Source organism: Ostrea edulis, chromosome 1 (genome assembly GCF_947568905.1).
Source record: "Ostrea edulis chromosome 1, xbOstEdul1.1, whole genome shotgun sequence".
Lineage (NCBI taxonomy): Eukaryota > Metazoa > Mollusca > Bivalvia > Ostreida > Ostreidae > Ostrea > Ostrea edulis.
The window spans coordinates 15,341,253-15,358,122 of NC_079164.1; the positions used below are offsets into that span (position 1 = coordinate 15,341,253).

The 16,870-nt window shown below is 36.2% G+C and overlaps 1 protein-coding gene across 1 annotated transcript; it reads left to right on the forward strand.

The window, feature by feature from the left end:
* The first annotated feature begins 395 nt into the window (after positions 1-395).
* LOC125660369 (G-protein coupled receptor 143-like) lies at positions 396-14,070 on the forward strand. The gene is made up of 9 exons (XM_048892173.2): positions 396-669; positions 866-1,327; positions 5,889-5,986; positions 6,211-6,299; positions 8,552-8,644; positions 10,810-10,922; positions 11,026-11,134; positions 11,776-11,881; positions 12,129-14,070. The coding sequence occupies exons 2-9, from the start codon at positions 1,057-1,059 to the stop codon at positions 12,345-12,347; spliced, it is 1,098 nt and encodes a 365-aa protein (XP_048748130.2). The 5' UTR covers positions 396-669; positions 866-1,056; the 3' UTR covers positions 12,348-14,070.
* Positions 14,071-16,870: the final 2,800 nt, after the last annotated feature.

Here is a 16,870-nt window from a genome sequence, read left to right on the forward strand (position 1 = left end):
TGTAAAACTCAAATAAATGTAGATATCTTTCATTATTTTAAGATATCACCAATTTATTTGACGTGGGCAACAATTCAATTAGAGATCTCTTCAAATAATCAATATCTTCATTCCTGAATTGATACGCTCTATAACTGCATTGAACATGCTCTCTTCAAATAAATTGATCATATCAAGTTTTAAAATCTCTGATTATATTACGTAATTTATAAATGCAAACCATGAATTCTTTCGAATGAACGCATATATATATATATAACTTTCACATTTATAAAAGTTTCCCGGTTTAAACACGTAATTTTCGAGTAAAAACGGAAGTATTTGTTCGTCTCGGTAGGCTCAGCCTCGAGGGCAAAGCATTGGCCAAAATTAGTGGCACATGACCTAAAACGTGTGACATAGAAACAAAAACACCCAATTTAGGTTCGGGATCGGGATTTAGCAGTCTAGTTTACTCGAGATTTGTTATTAGATCCTGTTTCTGTTACATAACAGTTTAGACAAACGTTTAAAATGCCTTACTCAGCGAGTAAGTTTGCACGAATTTGTAAAAGGTGATCCCGTGGTACGAGAATTAAGTACAGTCTGGGGTGGGATACTTTGTTTTGCAAATTGACAGACCGAATCATCACATGACGGACACCTGTTGCCTTGAGAAAATATACCAAGGTGAGACCAACAGTAATGTAGCTTACTTGTTTTTATTTGTACATTATTAATTGTTTTTAAAATCAGGTAAACATTCTGAATTAAATTACTATTGAAATGCTAACGTCTGACTTGAACATATTCGCAGGTTTTAGAAATTAAATAGTAGAATTTAGTGCACATGCTTTCATTTAAACATCTTTGATATCGTTTTCAGTGCAGTCATCGAGGAAAACCCCCAGCAACAAGTGACATAGGAAATTAGCTGAAATATGCACATCATGGTGTGATGTTTTAAAGATTATATTCTGTCTCGGGCATACGAGGACCATAAGTGAACCATATGCAAGCACATCATCTGCAGTGTAACACCTTAATAGGTATTTTAAACACAACACGGAGCAAACGATGGCATCCGCAGGATTTTTATCTAAATGTTGTTTAGCATACAATGTAACAAAAGATCATGATGATCAGGAGGGACAAACCGCTGGTGAGGTCATCAATATCGTCTCGATCATATTCTGTTCCATCAGCCTCCTCTTTGTTCTGTTCCTCGTTTGGCCTCGGAAAGAGAATAACTCTGAAGTGTTCCAGAGTAAAAATCGAATCTTAGTAGGACCGAATCTCAACACCATCATCAAGAGTGTAGTGGTGGTCAATGTGTTGGCTGTTCTTGGTAAGGATAGCAGTAGTTATAAGTTACAGAAAGGGTCAGTATCAATTAATGTTTTCAATTTGATGTAACCATCCATTTTTTAAAATGTTTAATTATTCTGTATATTACTTTCACCATTATACATGAGCTGCCCTCTTTTTAGTGTTTGTAGCAAGTCCATTCCTCAAGGACTAAAAATTTTCTGTAGTTCAAATTCCATGGATGCACATAACCAGAACTCAGACGCTGCCTCCGACCTATATTTTCAAAATTGTGACCAGGTTATGGTTTTTGCAGCAACATTCTTTTAGTAACAGTAGTGGTTTATACAGTGTTCGAAATTAATCATAGACCGATAGGTGTCTATGTCAAATGACACCAGTCTATGCCAATTGTATGGGATAGACCAAATTGTCTATGCCGATTTTCTAGATTTAAAGCAAAAGTCGACATCTGATAAACGTTATGAGGAAAGGAGGACATTGTTATTAGTGATGTACCGATTGTCACCGACTTTCGATTGTCGGTCGCTATAACTGAAACGATGTGAATAATCGATTGTCATTTTGAAAATCGAAAATCGCCGACATCGGAATTTTTTTTTTAATAATACGAATATTCCTACCGCGACTTATCTAAAATCAAAAATGGCTGACGAAGCTGCATCATCCGATAAGATTGAATGATTGAATATTGTTTAACGTTTCTCTTGAGAATCTCTCACTCATATGGAGACGACACCATTGCCGGTAAAGGCCTTCAACATTTAGGCCTATGCACTGTCCTTACAGTCTTTTAACAGGGAGGGATCTTTATCGTGCCACACCTGTTGTTTCACGGGGCCTCGAATTTTGCCTCTTACAACAAGCAAGGGATAATGAACCCATAAGAACAGATCAATCTCTATCCCGGGAAAATAAAATCGAAAGTATGGGATTAACTTCAAATTTCTAATTATGATTTTGGACGTCTCCATATGAGTGAAACAAGATACAATCAATCTAATGATTTTATTTTAATTAACTTAATATCTAGGGTAAAACATAAAGTAAATTTAATATATATATGCCATAAATTTGAAATCATTAAAATTCGATTATTTTTCGATTAATCAATCGAAAAGGTACATCCGATTAATCCGATCATCGATTAAATTTATTTTCCCGATTGCCCATCACTAATTGTTATGGGAATGGAAAGGAAATATGCTTTCTAAGTATACATTAGAAGTAAATAATGTTTTGAATTTGTGTTATTTGTTTTCAATGTTGCAGTCTATGCCAATTCGATGAGGTCTATGTCATCCTGTTTTGGCATAGACCCGTGGTCTATACCAAGTTTTAAACCAATTTCAAACACTGTTTATATATACATGAACATTACATCTATGGGTGTACACAGCTAGTTGCAATTCAGACACTGCATCTCCCCTATATTTTCTGGATGAGTGTCCAGGTTGTCATTTTTGCAGTACTGTAGACTGTTGTAAGCCTCTGTCATTAGTAAAGCTTCTGTGTTTTTGTTTGTTTTACATCTCTTTGAGAAATTTTTCATTCATATTGAAATGCACCAGCTGTAGGTAAAATGCACCTGCTGTAGGTAAAATGCTCCTGCTGTAGGTAAAATGCTCCTGCTGTAGGTAAAATGCTCCTGCTGTAGGTAAAATTCACCTGCTGTAGGTAAAATGCTCCTGCTGTAGGTAAAATGCTCCTGCTGTAGGTAAAATGCACCTGCTGTAGGTAAAATTCACCTGCTGTAGGTAAAATGCTCCTGTTGTAGGTAAAATGCACCTGCTGTAGGTAAAATGCTCCTGCTGTAGGTAAAATGCACCTGCTGTAGGTAAAATTCACCTGCTGTAGGTAAAATGCACCTGCTGTAGGTAAAATGCAACAAGGTCAGACCTACTGTGGAATCATCACTGTTCGAGGGGGATTGATGTTCGTGGATTTCATGGGTCACTCTTATCCACAAATTCACATGTCTTTAACATTTTTTAAAATGAATTCTTGATCATCAAAATTATACTTCCGATAAAGATGTATTGAATTTGATCGTTACATCAGTAATCCTGTTATTTTTCTTTCGATGAAGTGGTTAAATGTAAGCACAAAACAATGGAATTGTTTATTTTGAACTCTTTAATTATTTAAACCAATACCCACAATGTACTCAAAATTTAATTAATGCATTCATTGTTTTCAAAGTTCAGCACATTTGAAAGCCCCTTTGATTACTTCCGTTTTCTGTGATATTTTTTTGTGGGTATTTATGACCAAGTGCGCATGAATTGGCTTCAGGGATGAAGTTTTTAGACCAATCCTGTTTGTTTCATCTAAGGCCTTGAAAACCTGTGCAGCGTACCACTCATGACACCATGATTTCAAGTGTTCCTTGTTGTCAGAGTTTACTTCAACGTCCAGTGACTGTAGCTTATCGATGCAGACCCCGGCTGATTGTTGTTTTCTTTCAATTTTTTTCATAGAAACTTGGTCCTATCTGCTACAAAGACACCAAAAACTGGTAATTGCTTTCTGATTAATGCGACCTAGTGGCAGGTTTACCCTTTATATGTCATTTACATAAGGGACAATAATTTTAGATATTAATTGTCAAGACACAGTTTTAACGACTTTTGTTCCTTTCCTTTTCACAAACCCCATCCTACATAACAATGATTTCACTAGTGAAATCATATCACTCACTCATGAAATTACTTCCCCACGAACCAGACAAATTATGCTTACCCACGAACAGTGGCCCCCACAAATTAAAGTGATTCCACAGTATGCATTGTACATGTGCTATAAATGGCCGTAGCAGTAATGGTTCTTTAACATATCAACATTTGCCACAACATGGAACCTTGGATTTTGGGTCTCATTCAAAAGAATCACAACCTCCCATTCAAAACGAACGGTCTATAGACTGAGACACTGTCACCGGTAACTTGTATGTAGATCAGCTAGCTAGAACTTTATGGGGAACAGAGTGGAGTGAAAACCCTTGGCTAGCGAAAATTATTTTAACTTCATAAAATCTTTGTTTATTTCAATGAATTTAATGAAATGGTATGTATGAATCACAGGGGCATCTTATCCGCTCTGTTCTCTATCACACATATATAAATACATTGTATTTATATATGTGTGATAGAGAACAGAGCGGATAAGATGCCCCTGTGTATGAATTACATGAACCTGTTTGATAAAATTTTGCCTGGAAGACTCCTTGCATTAATCTGACATGTGGACTATGTAGTGTTCTTTGAGAATTTGAATCTTTCTGGTGAGCTCTTGTTGTCTATAATTCTTTTGACAACTGTTGTTTATAAATTGAAAATTGTGATAGAATTATGTTAATGACATAGGTCCATTTTGTCACGGCCATTTTCTTTTTCTTTGTATGAATGCACAGTACTTGTGTTTCATGATCATGTTTACATCTGAGCAGATTATATATGTCTCTGATCTGAGTAACTATTTTGAACATGTTTAACTATGGGAAAATTCAGATAAAATAAACTTTTGAACTAAGGGGGGAATTGGTTAAAGACCTAAACCTAATTATAAATTTGTCTGTTTTCCTGGTCTTTACTTGAATAATAGTAATGATTTCCAACCATTCCTATCCTGGTTCCCCAATTTTTCCCTTTACCATAATCTATATAATGAACTTTGAATATTGTTGTGGTACAGTAATTTTTGCAACCGGTAGGGGACTATGTATTGCCATGCAATACTCTCAGAATGCTTGTTAAACAAGAAAGGTGTATTTAAATTTCACATGAAAGGTGTATTTTTATTTCAGTGCAAGAAAGGTTTATTTGTGTAGTGAAATTCCATTGATCAAGTTAATCATATGCAAATTAGATAATCAAGGTTGAATTATTCTTTTTTTAATCATATGTTATCTCCTGTGTTCGGACAATGTTCCAAACGCAGATTTAGGGAAACTATATAAAGCGGTCTTATTCAAGATCGGTTGTTCATTCTGGAAGAAGTCGTCATATAGTGAAGACGTGCTTGGAGGTAAGGTATTTATGACTACTCATTTGCGGTGTCTCAAATTGCTGAAGACGGACCATTTGGGAATCATAAATTCTTGCTGAATAAAAAGGAGCAAAGTGTATTAATAGGGTGTTTGAAACCCAGTGTTTAGAAATAGGTCTGGGAGCTAAGGCTCAAATGTAAGTTTCAGACCTAGGCTCAGAGCACAGAGAGATAACAGAGAGAAAAACCAGATAAATATAGAAGATCAGTTTAAATCATTGTGTTGTTGATTATTATTGATTCTGTTCTATTATTTTATTTAAATCCAATCAGTAGAATACGCCAAGTAGCGTAAGGAAAATTATATATATATCTACTTCATTCGTGGTCGAACCTACAAAACACATTACATTTGTATTTCACATGAAAGGTGTATTTGTATTTCACATGAAAAGTGTATTTTTATTTCACAAGAAAGGTGTATTTGTATTTCACAGGGAAGGTGTAGTAAACATGACATGCTGTTCGATAACTGCAGTTGATTTTATCTCTCAGCTGGCTGTGATATAATGGGAACACCTCTCTGTTAACAGGTTTACTTATACGGTCAGCTGTCTGGTTAAGCCACGCCTTCCCAGATACAAAGAAAACATGTATGGATGTCAGTCACTACTTCTGTCTCATCAGCAATGTGAGTTTTACAGACAAATCCAATCACGAAACTGACTTAATGAAACATGTCACTAGCTTTCAGAATCTGAACATTACATTCAGTAATAATTTGTTGTTAATGCGTATATGTAGTAGGCAATACTTGTGAAAACTAGAGTGTGAAATGATAATTTTAAAGAGTCATACAACTATTTCAGTCGTTTGATTTACCTTAATAAACAAAATTGTTGTATTCTATGACAGGTGTTTATCCTGTATTTCTTCACCTGCAATCATTTCTGGCATTTGGTGTATGCCATTGAAGCATATATGGTGTCTAACAACAGGGAGCTGTGAGTATAGATTTGTTAGTTAAGACTCGTTTTGGAACCTGTAATCATTACATAGTGACCTGTAAATCAGTATTCATCATATAGTGACCTGTATACAGGACTGTAAATCTGTATTCACTAGTAGTACACTGGGCTGTAAATCTGTATTCAATAAGTAGTACACTGTGCTGTAAATCTGTATTCACTAGTAGTACACTGTGCTGTAAATCTGTATTCACTGGTAGTACACTGTGCTGTAAATCTGTATTCACTAGTAGTACACTGTGCTGTAAATCTGTATTCACTAGTTGTACACTGTGCTGTAAATCTGTATTCACTGGTAGTACACTGTGCTGTAAATCTGTATTCAATAAGTAGTACACTGTGCTGTAAATCTGTATTCAATAAGTAGTACACTGTGCTTTAAATCTGTATTCACTAGTAGTACACTGTGCCGTAAATCTGTATTCAATAAGTAGTACACTGTGCTGTAAATCTGTATTCACTAGTTGTACACTGTGCTTTAAATCTGTATTCACTAGTAGTACACTGTGCTGTAAATTTGTATTCACTGGTAGTACACTGTGCTGTAAATCTGTATTCACTAGTTGTACACTGTGCTTTAAATCTGTATTCACTAGTAGTACACTGTGCTGTAAATCTGTATTCACTGGTAGTACACTGTGCTGTAAATCTGTATTCAATAAGTAGTACACTGTGCTGTAAATCTGTATTCACTAGTTGTACACTGTGCTGTAAATCTGTATTCAATAAGTAGTACACTGTGCTGTAAATCTGTATTCACTAGTTGTACACTGTGCTTTAAATCTGTATTCACTAGTAGTACACTGTGCTGTAAATCTGTATTCACTAGTAGTACACTGTGCTGTAAATCTGTATTCAATAAGTAGTACACTGTGCTGTAAATCTGTATTCCATAGGTAGTACACTGTGCTGTAAATCTGTATTCACTAGTAGTACACTGTGCTGTAAATCTGTATTCAATAAGTAGTACACTGTGCTGTAAATCTGTATTCCATAGGTAGTACACTGTGCTGTAAATCTGTATTCACTAGTAGTACACTGTGCTGTAAATCTGTATTCACTAGTAGTACACTGGGCTGTAAATCTGTATTCCATAGGTAGTACACTGTACTGTAAATCTGTATTCCATAGGTAGTACACTGTGCTGTAAATCTATATTCACTAGTAGTACACTGGGCTGTAAATCTGTATTCAGTAGTAGTACACTGTGCTGTAAATCTGTATTCAATAAGTAGTACACTGTGCTGTAAATCTGTATTCACTAGTAGTACACTGGGCTGTAAATCTGTATTCCATAGGTAGTACACTGTACTGTAAATCTGTATTCACTAGTAGTACACTGTGCTGTAAATCTGTATTCACTGGTAGTACACTGTGCTGTAAATCTGTATTCACTAGTAGTACACTGTGCTGTAAATCTGTATTCACTGGTAGTACACTGTGCTGTAAATCTGTATTCACTAGTAGTACACTGGGCTGTAAATCTGTATTCCATAGGTAGTACACTGTACTGTAAATCTGTATTCCATAGGTAGTACACTGTGCTGTAAATCTATATTCACTAGTAGTACACTGGGCTGTAAATCTGTATTCAGTAGTGATCTGTACATTGGGCAGTAAATTTATGTTAAGTACATAGTGGTGTGCACATAGGACTGTAATTATACCCCCCGCAACAAGTTGTGGGGGGGGGGGGGGGTATACTGGAATCGGGTTGTCCGTCTGTCTGTCCGTCCGTCTGTAGACGCAATGGTTTCCGGGCTCTAAAGCATTATCCTTTCCACCTACCGTCACCATATCATATATATGGACTACCCATGGGATGAAGATGTTCCCTATCGATTTTGGGGTCAAAAGGTCAAAGGTCAAGCGCACTGGACATCGAAGTAGCAATATGGTTTCCGGGCTCTAAAGCGTTATCCTTTCCACCTACAGTCACCATATCATACATATGGACTACCCATGGGATGAAGATGTTCCCTATCGATTTTGGGGTCAAAAGATCAAAGGTCACGCGCACTGGACAGCGAAGTAGCAATATGGTTCGGTTTGTCATGCCATTTGTTTTTTACACTCAGAAAAGAGGTAGTTTATACCTATTACCAACACCCTTTGGGAGATTGGGGTAAGCGGGGGGTATTCTTAGTGAGCATTGCTCACAGTACCTCTTGTTGTATTCAATAGTGGCCAATATACATCCTGTTAATTAATTATGTTTGCTGTTTTAGGACATCCAGCCTGAAAATCTTTGTGGGATTCTTTATCCCAGGGATTTTGATGGGATCTGCTGCTGTATTGGTGTACTATCAAGGTTTCCAACAGTAAGTCAGGGTTTCCAACAGTAAATCAGTACTGTCAGGGTTTCCAACAGTAAACCGGTACTGTCAGGGTTTCCAACAGTAAATCAGTACTGTCAGGGTTTCCAACAGTAAATCAGTACTGTCAGGGTTTCCAACAGTAAGTCAGGGTTTTCACAGTAGATCAGTACTGTCGGGGTTTCCAACAGTAAGTCAGGGTTTCCAACAGTAAATCAGTACTATCAAGGTTTCCAACAGTAAATCAGTACTGTCAGGGTTTCCAACAGTAAACCAGTACTGTCAGGGTTTCCAACAGTAAATCAGTACTGTCAGGGTTTCCAACAGTAAGTCAGGGTTTTCACAGTAGATCAGTACTGTCGGGGTTTTCAACATTAAATCAGTACTTTCAAGGTTTCCAACAGTAAATCAGTACTGTCAGGATTTCCAACAGTAAATTAGTACTGTCAGGGTTTCCAACAGTAAGTCAATATTGTCAGGGTTTCCAATAGTAAATTAGTACTGTCAGGGTTTCCAACAGTAAATCAACACTGTCAGGGTTTCCAACAGTATGTCAGTACTGTCAAGGTTTCCAACAGTAAATCAGTACTGTCAGGGTTTCCAACAGTAAATCAATATTGTCAGGGTTTCCAACAGTAAGTCAGAGTTTCCAACTGTAAATCAGTACTGTTAGGGTTTCCAACAGTAAATCAGTACTGTCAGGGTTTCCAATAGTAAGTCAGTACTGTCGGGGTTTCCAACAGTAAATAGGTACTGTTTCCAACAGTAAGTCAGGGTTTCCAACAGTAAGTCAGGGTTTCCAACAGTAGATCAATACTGTCAGGGTTTTCAACAGTAAATCAGTACAGTCCGGGTTTCCAACAGTAAGTCAGGGTTTTCAACAGTGATCAGTATTGTCAGGGTTTTCAACAGTAAATCAGTACTACAAGGGTTTCCAACAGTAAATCAGTACTGTCAGGGTTTCCAACAGTAAGTTAGGGTTTTCAACAGTAGATCAGTACTGTCGGGTTTTCAACAGTAAATCAGTATTGTCAGGGTTTTCAACAGTAAATCAGTACGGTCAGGGTTTCCAACAGTAAATCAGTACTATCAGGGTTTCCAACAGTAAGTCAGGGTTTTCAACAGTAAATCAATACTGTCAGGGTTTCCAACAGTAAATCAGCACTGTCAGGGTTTCCAACAGTAAATCAGTACTGTCGGGGTTTCCAACAGTAAGTCAGGGTTTTCAACAGTAGATCAGTACTGTCGGGGTTTTCAACAGTAAATCAGTACTGTCAAGGTTTCCAACAGTAAATCAGTACTGTCAGGGTTTCCAACAGTAAGTCAGGGTTTTCAACAGTAGATCAGTACTGTCGGGGTTTTCAACAGTAAATCAGTACTGTCAAGGTTTCCAACAGTAAATCAGTACTGGCAGGATTTCCAACAGTAAATTAGCACTGTCAGGGTTTCCAACAGTAAGTCAGTACTGCCAGGGTTTCCAATAGTAAATCAATACTGTCAGGGTTTCCAATAGTAAATCAGTACTGTCAGGGTTTTCAGTAGTAAATCAGTGCTGTCAGGGTTTCCAACAGTAAGTCAGTACTGTCAAGGTTTCCAACAGTAAATCAGTACTGTCAGGGTTTCCAACAGTAAGTCAGGGTTTCTAACAGTAAGTCAGTACTGTCAAGGTTTCCAACAGTAAATCAGTACTGTCAGGGTTTCCAACAGTAAGTCAGGGTTTCCAACAGTAAATCAGTACTGGCAGGGTTTCCAACAGTAAGTCAGGGTTTCCAACAGTAAATCAATACTGTCAGGGTTTCCAACAGTAAATCAGTACTGTCAGGGTTTCCAATAGTAAGTTAGGGTTTCCAACAGTAAATCAGTACTGTCAGGGTTTCCAACAGTAAATCAATATTGTCAGGGTTTCCAACAGTAAATTAGTACTGTCAGGGTTTCCATCAGTAAATCAGTACTGTCAGGGTTTCCAATACTAAATCAGTACTGTCAAGGTTTCCAACAGTAAGTCAGGGTTTCCAACAGTAAGTCAGGGTTTCTAACAGTAGATCAATACTGTCAGGGTTTTCAACAGTAAATCAAGGCTTCTTCCAGTAAGTCATCATTCCTCTCATTACCTCTGTTTGCTATTCAAAGTTTTACATGTGTAAATTATTATTCTCTGTTGCATATTCTAGGTGTTTCAGACTGACCACTACAAAATCGGCCATTGTATACATCCTCTTTCTGTTGCCGATTGTCATGGTGATGATCTGCAATCCAGTCATATTCTACCAGGCTGGAAAATCAGGTATGTCACTGTGACAGTTTTAAACCATAGGTAAATTAGACCATTCAAAGTGAAGGCATCACTACTACTGTGCAACTGATGGTGTGACTTATTTGTCTTTCAGCAAAGCGTGCCCTGATCTGGCACTACGGCCGGTACACCTCATCTGAGAGGAAGTTAGTGGACGCCATTCACACTAAGTTCTACCTCATTGTGATTGTGTACTTTATTTGGTGAGTCTAACTTTACAGAAGTCCGGGAACTTTTAATTGCCTATCTTTCTTTGGTCATCTGAACTAAGGTTACATAAACTTTGCTTTTTTCTTTGTGTGTGTTAACTTTTTTCACATTTTGGATGAAGTTACACATGGCACAAAACATGTTATGAGGTTAAAAAATTATTTATGTCAGTTTAATAAGTAAGCATTCTCATTAGTGCAGATTTGAATAGTTTAACCCATGACCCCTTTTTTGGCAAGAAGGGTTCGAAGTTTTAGATAGAAATATAGTAAAACGTGCGTATAATAAACATGTTTCTAATGAATTCATGCTTATTGCAAAGTGATATTTATTCTTCCATGAAAGGAAAATAACGAAAAATTACATTGGATACACCGAAGTTTGGTTATAATGAATTGTTTTTTGTTGGCCCTGGAAGTTTGCTATAACCTTGTTTTATCATGACAAGTTTCAGATCGATCAAGTTTGAATATTGTTCTGGTCCATTAAATTTTTTTTTCTGAGTTATGAGTTGATATAGTTTAAGGCCCTTGTTTTTAGAATGATAAAAATTGATCAAACTTGATATATGATTACTTTGATTTAGTAACAAAATTGTACAACCTCAATAGATTAATTACGTCTTTTCTTTTAGCTGGTTCCCTAACCTGGTTAATGCTGGCTTACTGTTGAAGTCTAAGGCTGCAGCTACAACGTTCATTCCTGACGAGAAGAGCATCCTGGCTTTCTTCATTCTCATGGTAACAGTGATTTTATAATTGTCCATATTGTCCATCGTAAACATTGTAAATCTGGACATTTTGGCATTTGGATCGAAATTTAGTGAACAACTTAACTTTGTTGTATAAATAAACGAAAAGTATTCTTTTGTGAAATACATGAGAAGAAATTTTTTTTGTATTTTATGTAAAAATGTTTGTAGTGTTATTGAGATATTACACCTTGTGCTCTTTGTTCTGTCTTGACCGCTGTTTTTTGTAATTCCAGGCAGTGACCAATCCCCTGCAGGCTGTCTTAGCCACGCTGGTGTTCTGGGGAGTTCCCAGCAGCCAGCAACTGCGACTGAATATCTTCCACTCCGCTGTTGAAACCACTGATTCAAACAGATCAAGCACATCCATTATAAACCGTTCAGGTCTCTCTGGCCGCAGCACAGGAAGTGAAACAGAACCACTGATCAGCTTCAGACAAAAGTCGTATTTGTAATGTCTATTATTTCGAAGAAGTCGCTCATGAGACCAGTTATGTTGTTATAATGGAAACTCAGCTGACACTACCACTGAAGTGTCACTTGATCTCAGAAATGTTCACTGCAAAAAACATTCAACAGTAGAAAAAAATATATAACCAGAAGTTGTAACTATGGCTATTACATGATGTCACTTTGATAATAGGTTGAGCTGCGGAATTCCTGGACATTTTTTTACTATCGATTTTTTGATGCATTTAGCTTATTTTTTTGTCAATGGTTTGTAGTGTAAGCTTTAGTAAATTCTTTTGCTTCATCATGCACATTACTGCCAGTTGTTATGTGTCATACTTCAGGTGTGCACACATTTCAATGGATGAGCAACTACGGAATCTGATCAATTTTTTATGACTGTATGATATCTTTACATTTATTCATTGACAAATCTCACAGACTCGTGATGTTTCACAGTTATTATATCGAACATTAGACCATTGTTAGCTGTCAGACAGGGACTGCATGTACTTCATTACGTAAAAGACTGAGAACTGTGTTGTGATTTGATCTGAAGTTGTATGCATTCTATAAAGAACTATCATGTGTGACAATGAATGTTTTCTACCCTCTAAAGCACATTCCAAGATAGAACTATGTAATTGGGATATAAAACTGAAGAATACTTGTTGCAATGTTTTTTCTTATCACTACATCATTTATTTGATAATGACACCACAAAAATTATGTACATGTATTATACATTAGGTCCCCAACACCAGAGCAGGGTTACAGAAAGGTTTTAGTTTTGTGTGGGAGGATGTCCGAGAAAGTTTTTTTTTTTTTCGAGTTCTCACGAGCAATACTATTTGTCAAAATGACCAGAAACCGTAGGTTTTGTTTACTGGAAATTTCTTCAGACTGTTAAAAAGTAAATAGTACATTTTGATTTTGAAACAGATAAGTACAAATTCTATATTCTGAATGATATACTGCAAATTCTGTTATAATTTGTCAAAATAGAGATGCAGCCTCGTGTAGCTAGATGCAGAGATTGAAACCCAAACTTGGCATCAAAATAGAAGTTCAACTTAAAAATCTTCTATGGAACAACAAATCTACTATTTTTCGAGATGAAATGCAAACACTTTTGTGCAGTGAACATTCCAGTGTGCCTATAGAAAGCTCTTAATATCACAATAGGACATGAAATCTTCTAGTCACAATACTACACCAGTTGTTTGATGGCAGACAGGGCTTCGGTAAGATATGGAACCTCAATAATTTAACTCCAACGTTTTTGAAAATAATCATGTCTGCAAGAAGAAAGTGACTCGGATGAGCATTTTGGTCCACAGACTTTGTTTTTAAAGCTTTTATAAAATATCTAGTTCACCAAGAGCTTTAGGTGTAGCCATGTGCATACATTAAACTGAATAATTGCAATATCAAAGCCTTCAATCATTAATGTCGATAACATGATAATATGTGTATTTAGTCTTATATGATATATCATTATATTTGATGATATATGTGTATTTATTTATATGATATATCATTATAGCTGATGATATGTGTATTTATATATCTGACAGCTATTGATATGTATATTGATGTATCTCATTCTTAATGTTAATGTGTGTTTAAAGTTATATATCTCATTATTGTAGATTTAATTTATACAAAATAATGTATGACATTGTGGAAATATATATTTAAAGTTCATAAACAAAATAACTCGGTGAATGACTTTTTGTTGTTGGTTCCTTTTTATTACGTGCAGATGTATGCGGGTATTGTCCACACTAGTGGGCCTCCTTCCAGGTATCTGGCTGGCTGCACGCATGGCAGATCTCGCCTCAAATCTCCATTTTTTTTGTCATGAGGGTCAGCAGTAGAGAGCTTCCATTCTCTTCGATCTTTCTCCGTCAGCTCTCTCCACGATAGCATTGGCCGACCAACTCTACGCCTACCAGGAACTTGTATATTGATTTCTATCAATTACTATGAGCTATAGTCAGTAAAGAAAACTCCTGCAAACTTTGACCATACAAGGTCTTTAAAGCCCCACCATTTTAGACAAATCAAAACAATGGAATCCAGACTACACACAGTTTTAATTCCCAAACAGTACCAGCATCAAGTATTTAAATATATTGAGTGGTCCTTGGTGAAATCTAACATTGACATAGAACATCTACAATTTGTAAAGAACCTTGGAAAAGTAAATAATGGATGCACATGGCCATTTATTTGGACTGACCAGTATCTTTGAGAGGAGTAACCTGGCAGGCTCTCGGTCGATCACTGTAGGTTGTACAAGTGGTTTAGACTTGCAAGATGACTCTTATTACAACTTTTAGCAACAGTTTTTTAAACAAGAGGCTTATGGGCCTTAATGGTCACCTTAGTAACACCACACAAAGAAATTGGAAGTTTTGCATGCCAATGATAAGTGTGCATTTCAAATGTTGTGATCAAAAGCAATGATCATTACTTGTAATGTTATTGCATGGACAAGTATTTTGAACTTTTTATTTTCAGTCTTCATCCCAGTCAAATGACCTTGGTTCAAGGTCATGACTCAGTGTTTATTGACTGGCCACTACAAGATTAAAAGGTCTGTCATAAATACAGACTGGTATTCTGACTTTGCTTACAATCAAGTTTGACCAAATGACCTTAATTGTGCCATTGTCTGGACATATGAAACTTTTATGCAAAGTATGAGCATTTAAAGACTCAATCTCCATTACAAAGTTATTATTCAGTTTTTACTCTATACTGGCAACATTAACTTTGGTTAAATTAAACTTGTTCAGGATCAAGACAAGCAATATTTGTATAAAGTATTAGTTACTCAATGTTCCAAGTACAAAGCTGTGAGCCATGACAAAAACATGAACTAGATCAAATGACCTTGTCCATGAACAAATTGTATGCCAGTAGGAGCTTTTGATGTCTATATTTCTACAATATAAAGTGGTGACCAGAACATATTTTTTGTATCAATGACCTTGACCTTAGTTAAATGGCAATGCCTCAGGGTTATGAGACATTGCTTGTCAAAAGCAGCCTATATGTGTGATAAGTGTAGGTTTGTGACCTCTTTCTACGACATGCAGTTGACTGGAAGGACGGGGTAGTGATCCGTAAATATCAGCTGAACTTTAGCTTGCAGGACCTTGAACTGCATGTGCATCCAGTTTATCTGCTACATCATCAGGAGTAAAGTAGATATTCAAAGATGTAATCGGGTCATAAGCCATTTAGCCCTACCCTGGGACACAAACACAAAAAATTACTTGCATGGTCACTTATTTCACAATTTTGGTGGATACTTCCTTGCTCAATTCAAAGACATCATCATATTCAAGGTCTAAATCCTTCCAAAGGGGGACAGGGGATAGAAAATTTACAAATGATCCTAAATGCTAATTTTGTAAAAATTGGCTGATGGGCCAAGAAAAATATTTATCTTTAGTTTCTCAGGCACTGCCGCATTACACTGCAAGCCATCAATTTTATTAACAACTAATCAATTTTCTCTTTCAATTTAATACAAATTCTAAAGAGTTTTATGAAATGGATTGATTAATTGTATATTAATTGTTTGACGCCCCACTCAAGAATTTTTCACTCATATGGAGATGTTTTATGAAATGGAAATTTTGTTTTTAGTAAATTATTTTATGTAGGAAATTTTAAAAACAGATTTATTACTCTTAATAGTGAACAATTCAAGATAAGCTTACAAAAAAACATTTTCAGATGGTCAGGTATAAATATGCAGCAAATGGAAAAAAATCTGCCCCCCCCCCCCCCCCCCTCGTTAAAAATGGTACTTTCTGCATTTATGAAAAATTCTAACCATCTTCATTAGTTTAAAATATCTAAATATAGTAAAGGACATTTTGTCATGTGTAAACAAAGAATCTTGTTTCTTTTCTAAAATATGATTCCCCCTACATATATACTACCCTTGCCAAAATGCAAAGTTTGCAAATTTTCCGAAAGCTTGCAGCAAACAAATCGGGGTGCTAGAGCTGTTTGCCAGAAGTGTGCAGCTAATGCCGCTAGCAATACATGGTGTGCCAGAAGTGCACCACAACTTTTCCTAAATGAAACAGTGTGCCAGAAGTTCATCACATTACAGTTCACATACATTACAAACAAGAAATCAACTTGTCACAAGCATCAAAGGTATCATACCGCAGAAGATATTAAGGAAATTGTCCTATTTTTTATCATAATTTTCTTTTTAGATCAGACCAAACTGACAATATGCATTTCAATTGTACATTCCTTCATGATGACGAGTTAATTTTGAAGTCATATTTAATTAAGATATCTTAAGGTAGTACTCTACATCGTCATAATGGCCGACTTCCTTTAAAAACATGGATGAAAAAATCGATATCAGCAATATTAGACTTTTCCTTTTAAATACCTATCCGAGTAGCTCAGTAGGTTAGAATACCGAGTGCTGAACTGTAGGTCACAGGTTCGAGTCCAGCAGGGGTTTTAATTTTTTTGCAGATTATAT

What these genes read in the sequence shown, in the direction of transcription:
- LOC125660369 (XM_048892173.2), top strand. Translation starts at nt 1,057, where the DNA reads ATGGCATCCGCAGGATTTTTATCTAAATGTTGTTTAGCATACAATGTA. An exon ending in CTACCAGGCTGGAAAATCAG is followed by an intron (nt 10,923 to 11,025) that starts GTATGTCACTGT and finishes TTTGTCTTTCAG; the next exon opens with CAAAGCGTGCCCTGATCTGG. An exon ending in TGGCTTTCTTCATTCTCATG is followed by an intron (nt 11,882 to 12,128) that starts GTAACAGTGATT and finishes TTGTAATTCCAG; the next exon opens with GCAGTGACCAATCCCCTGCA.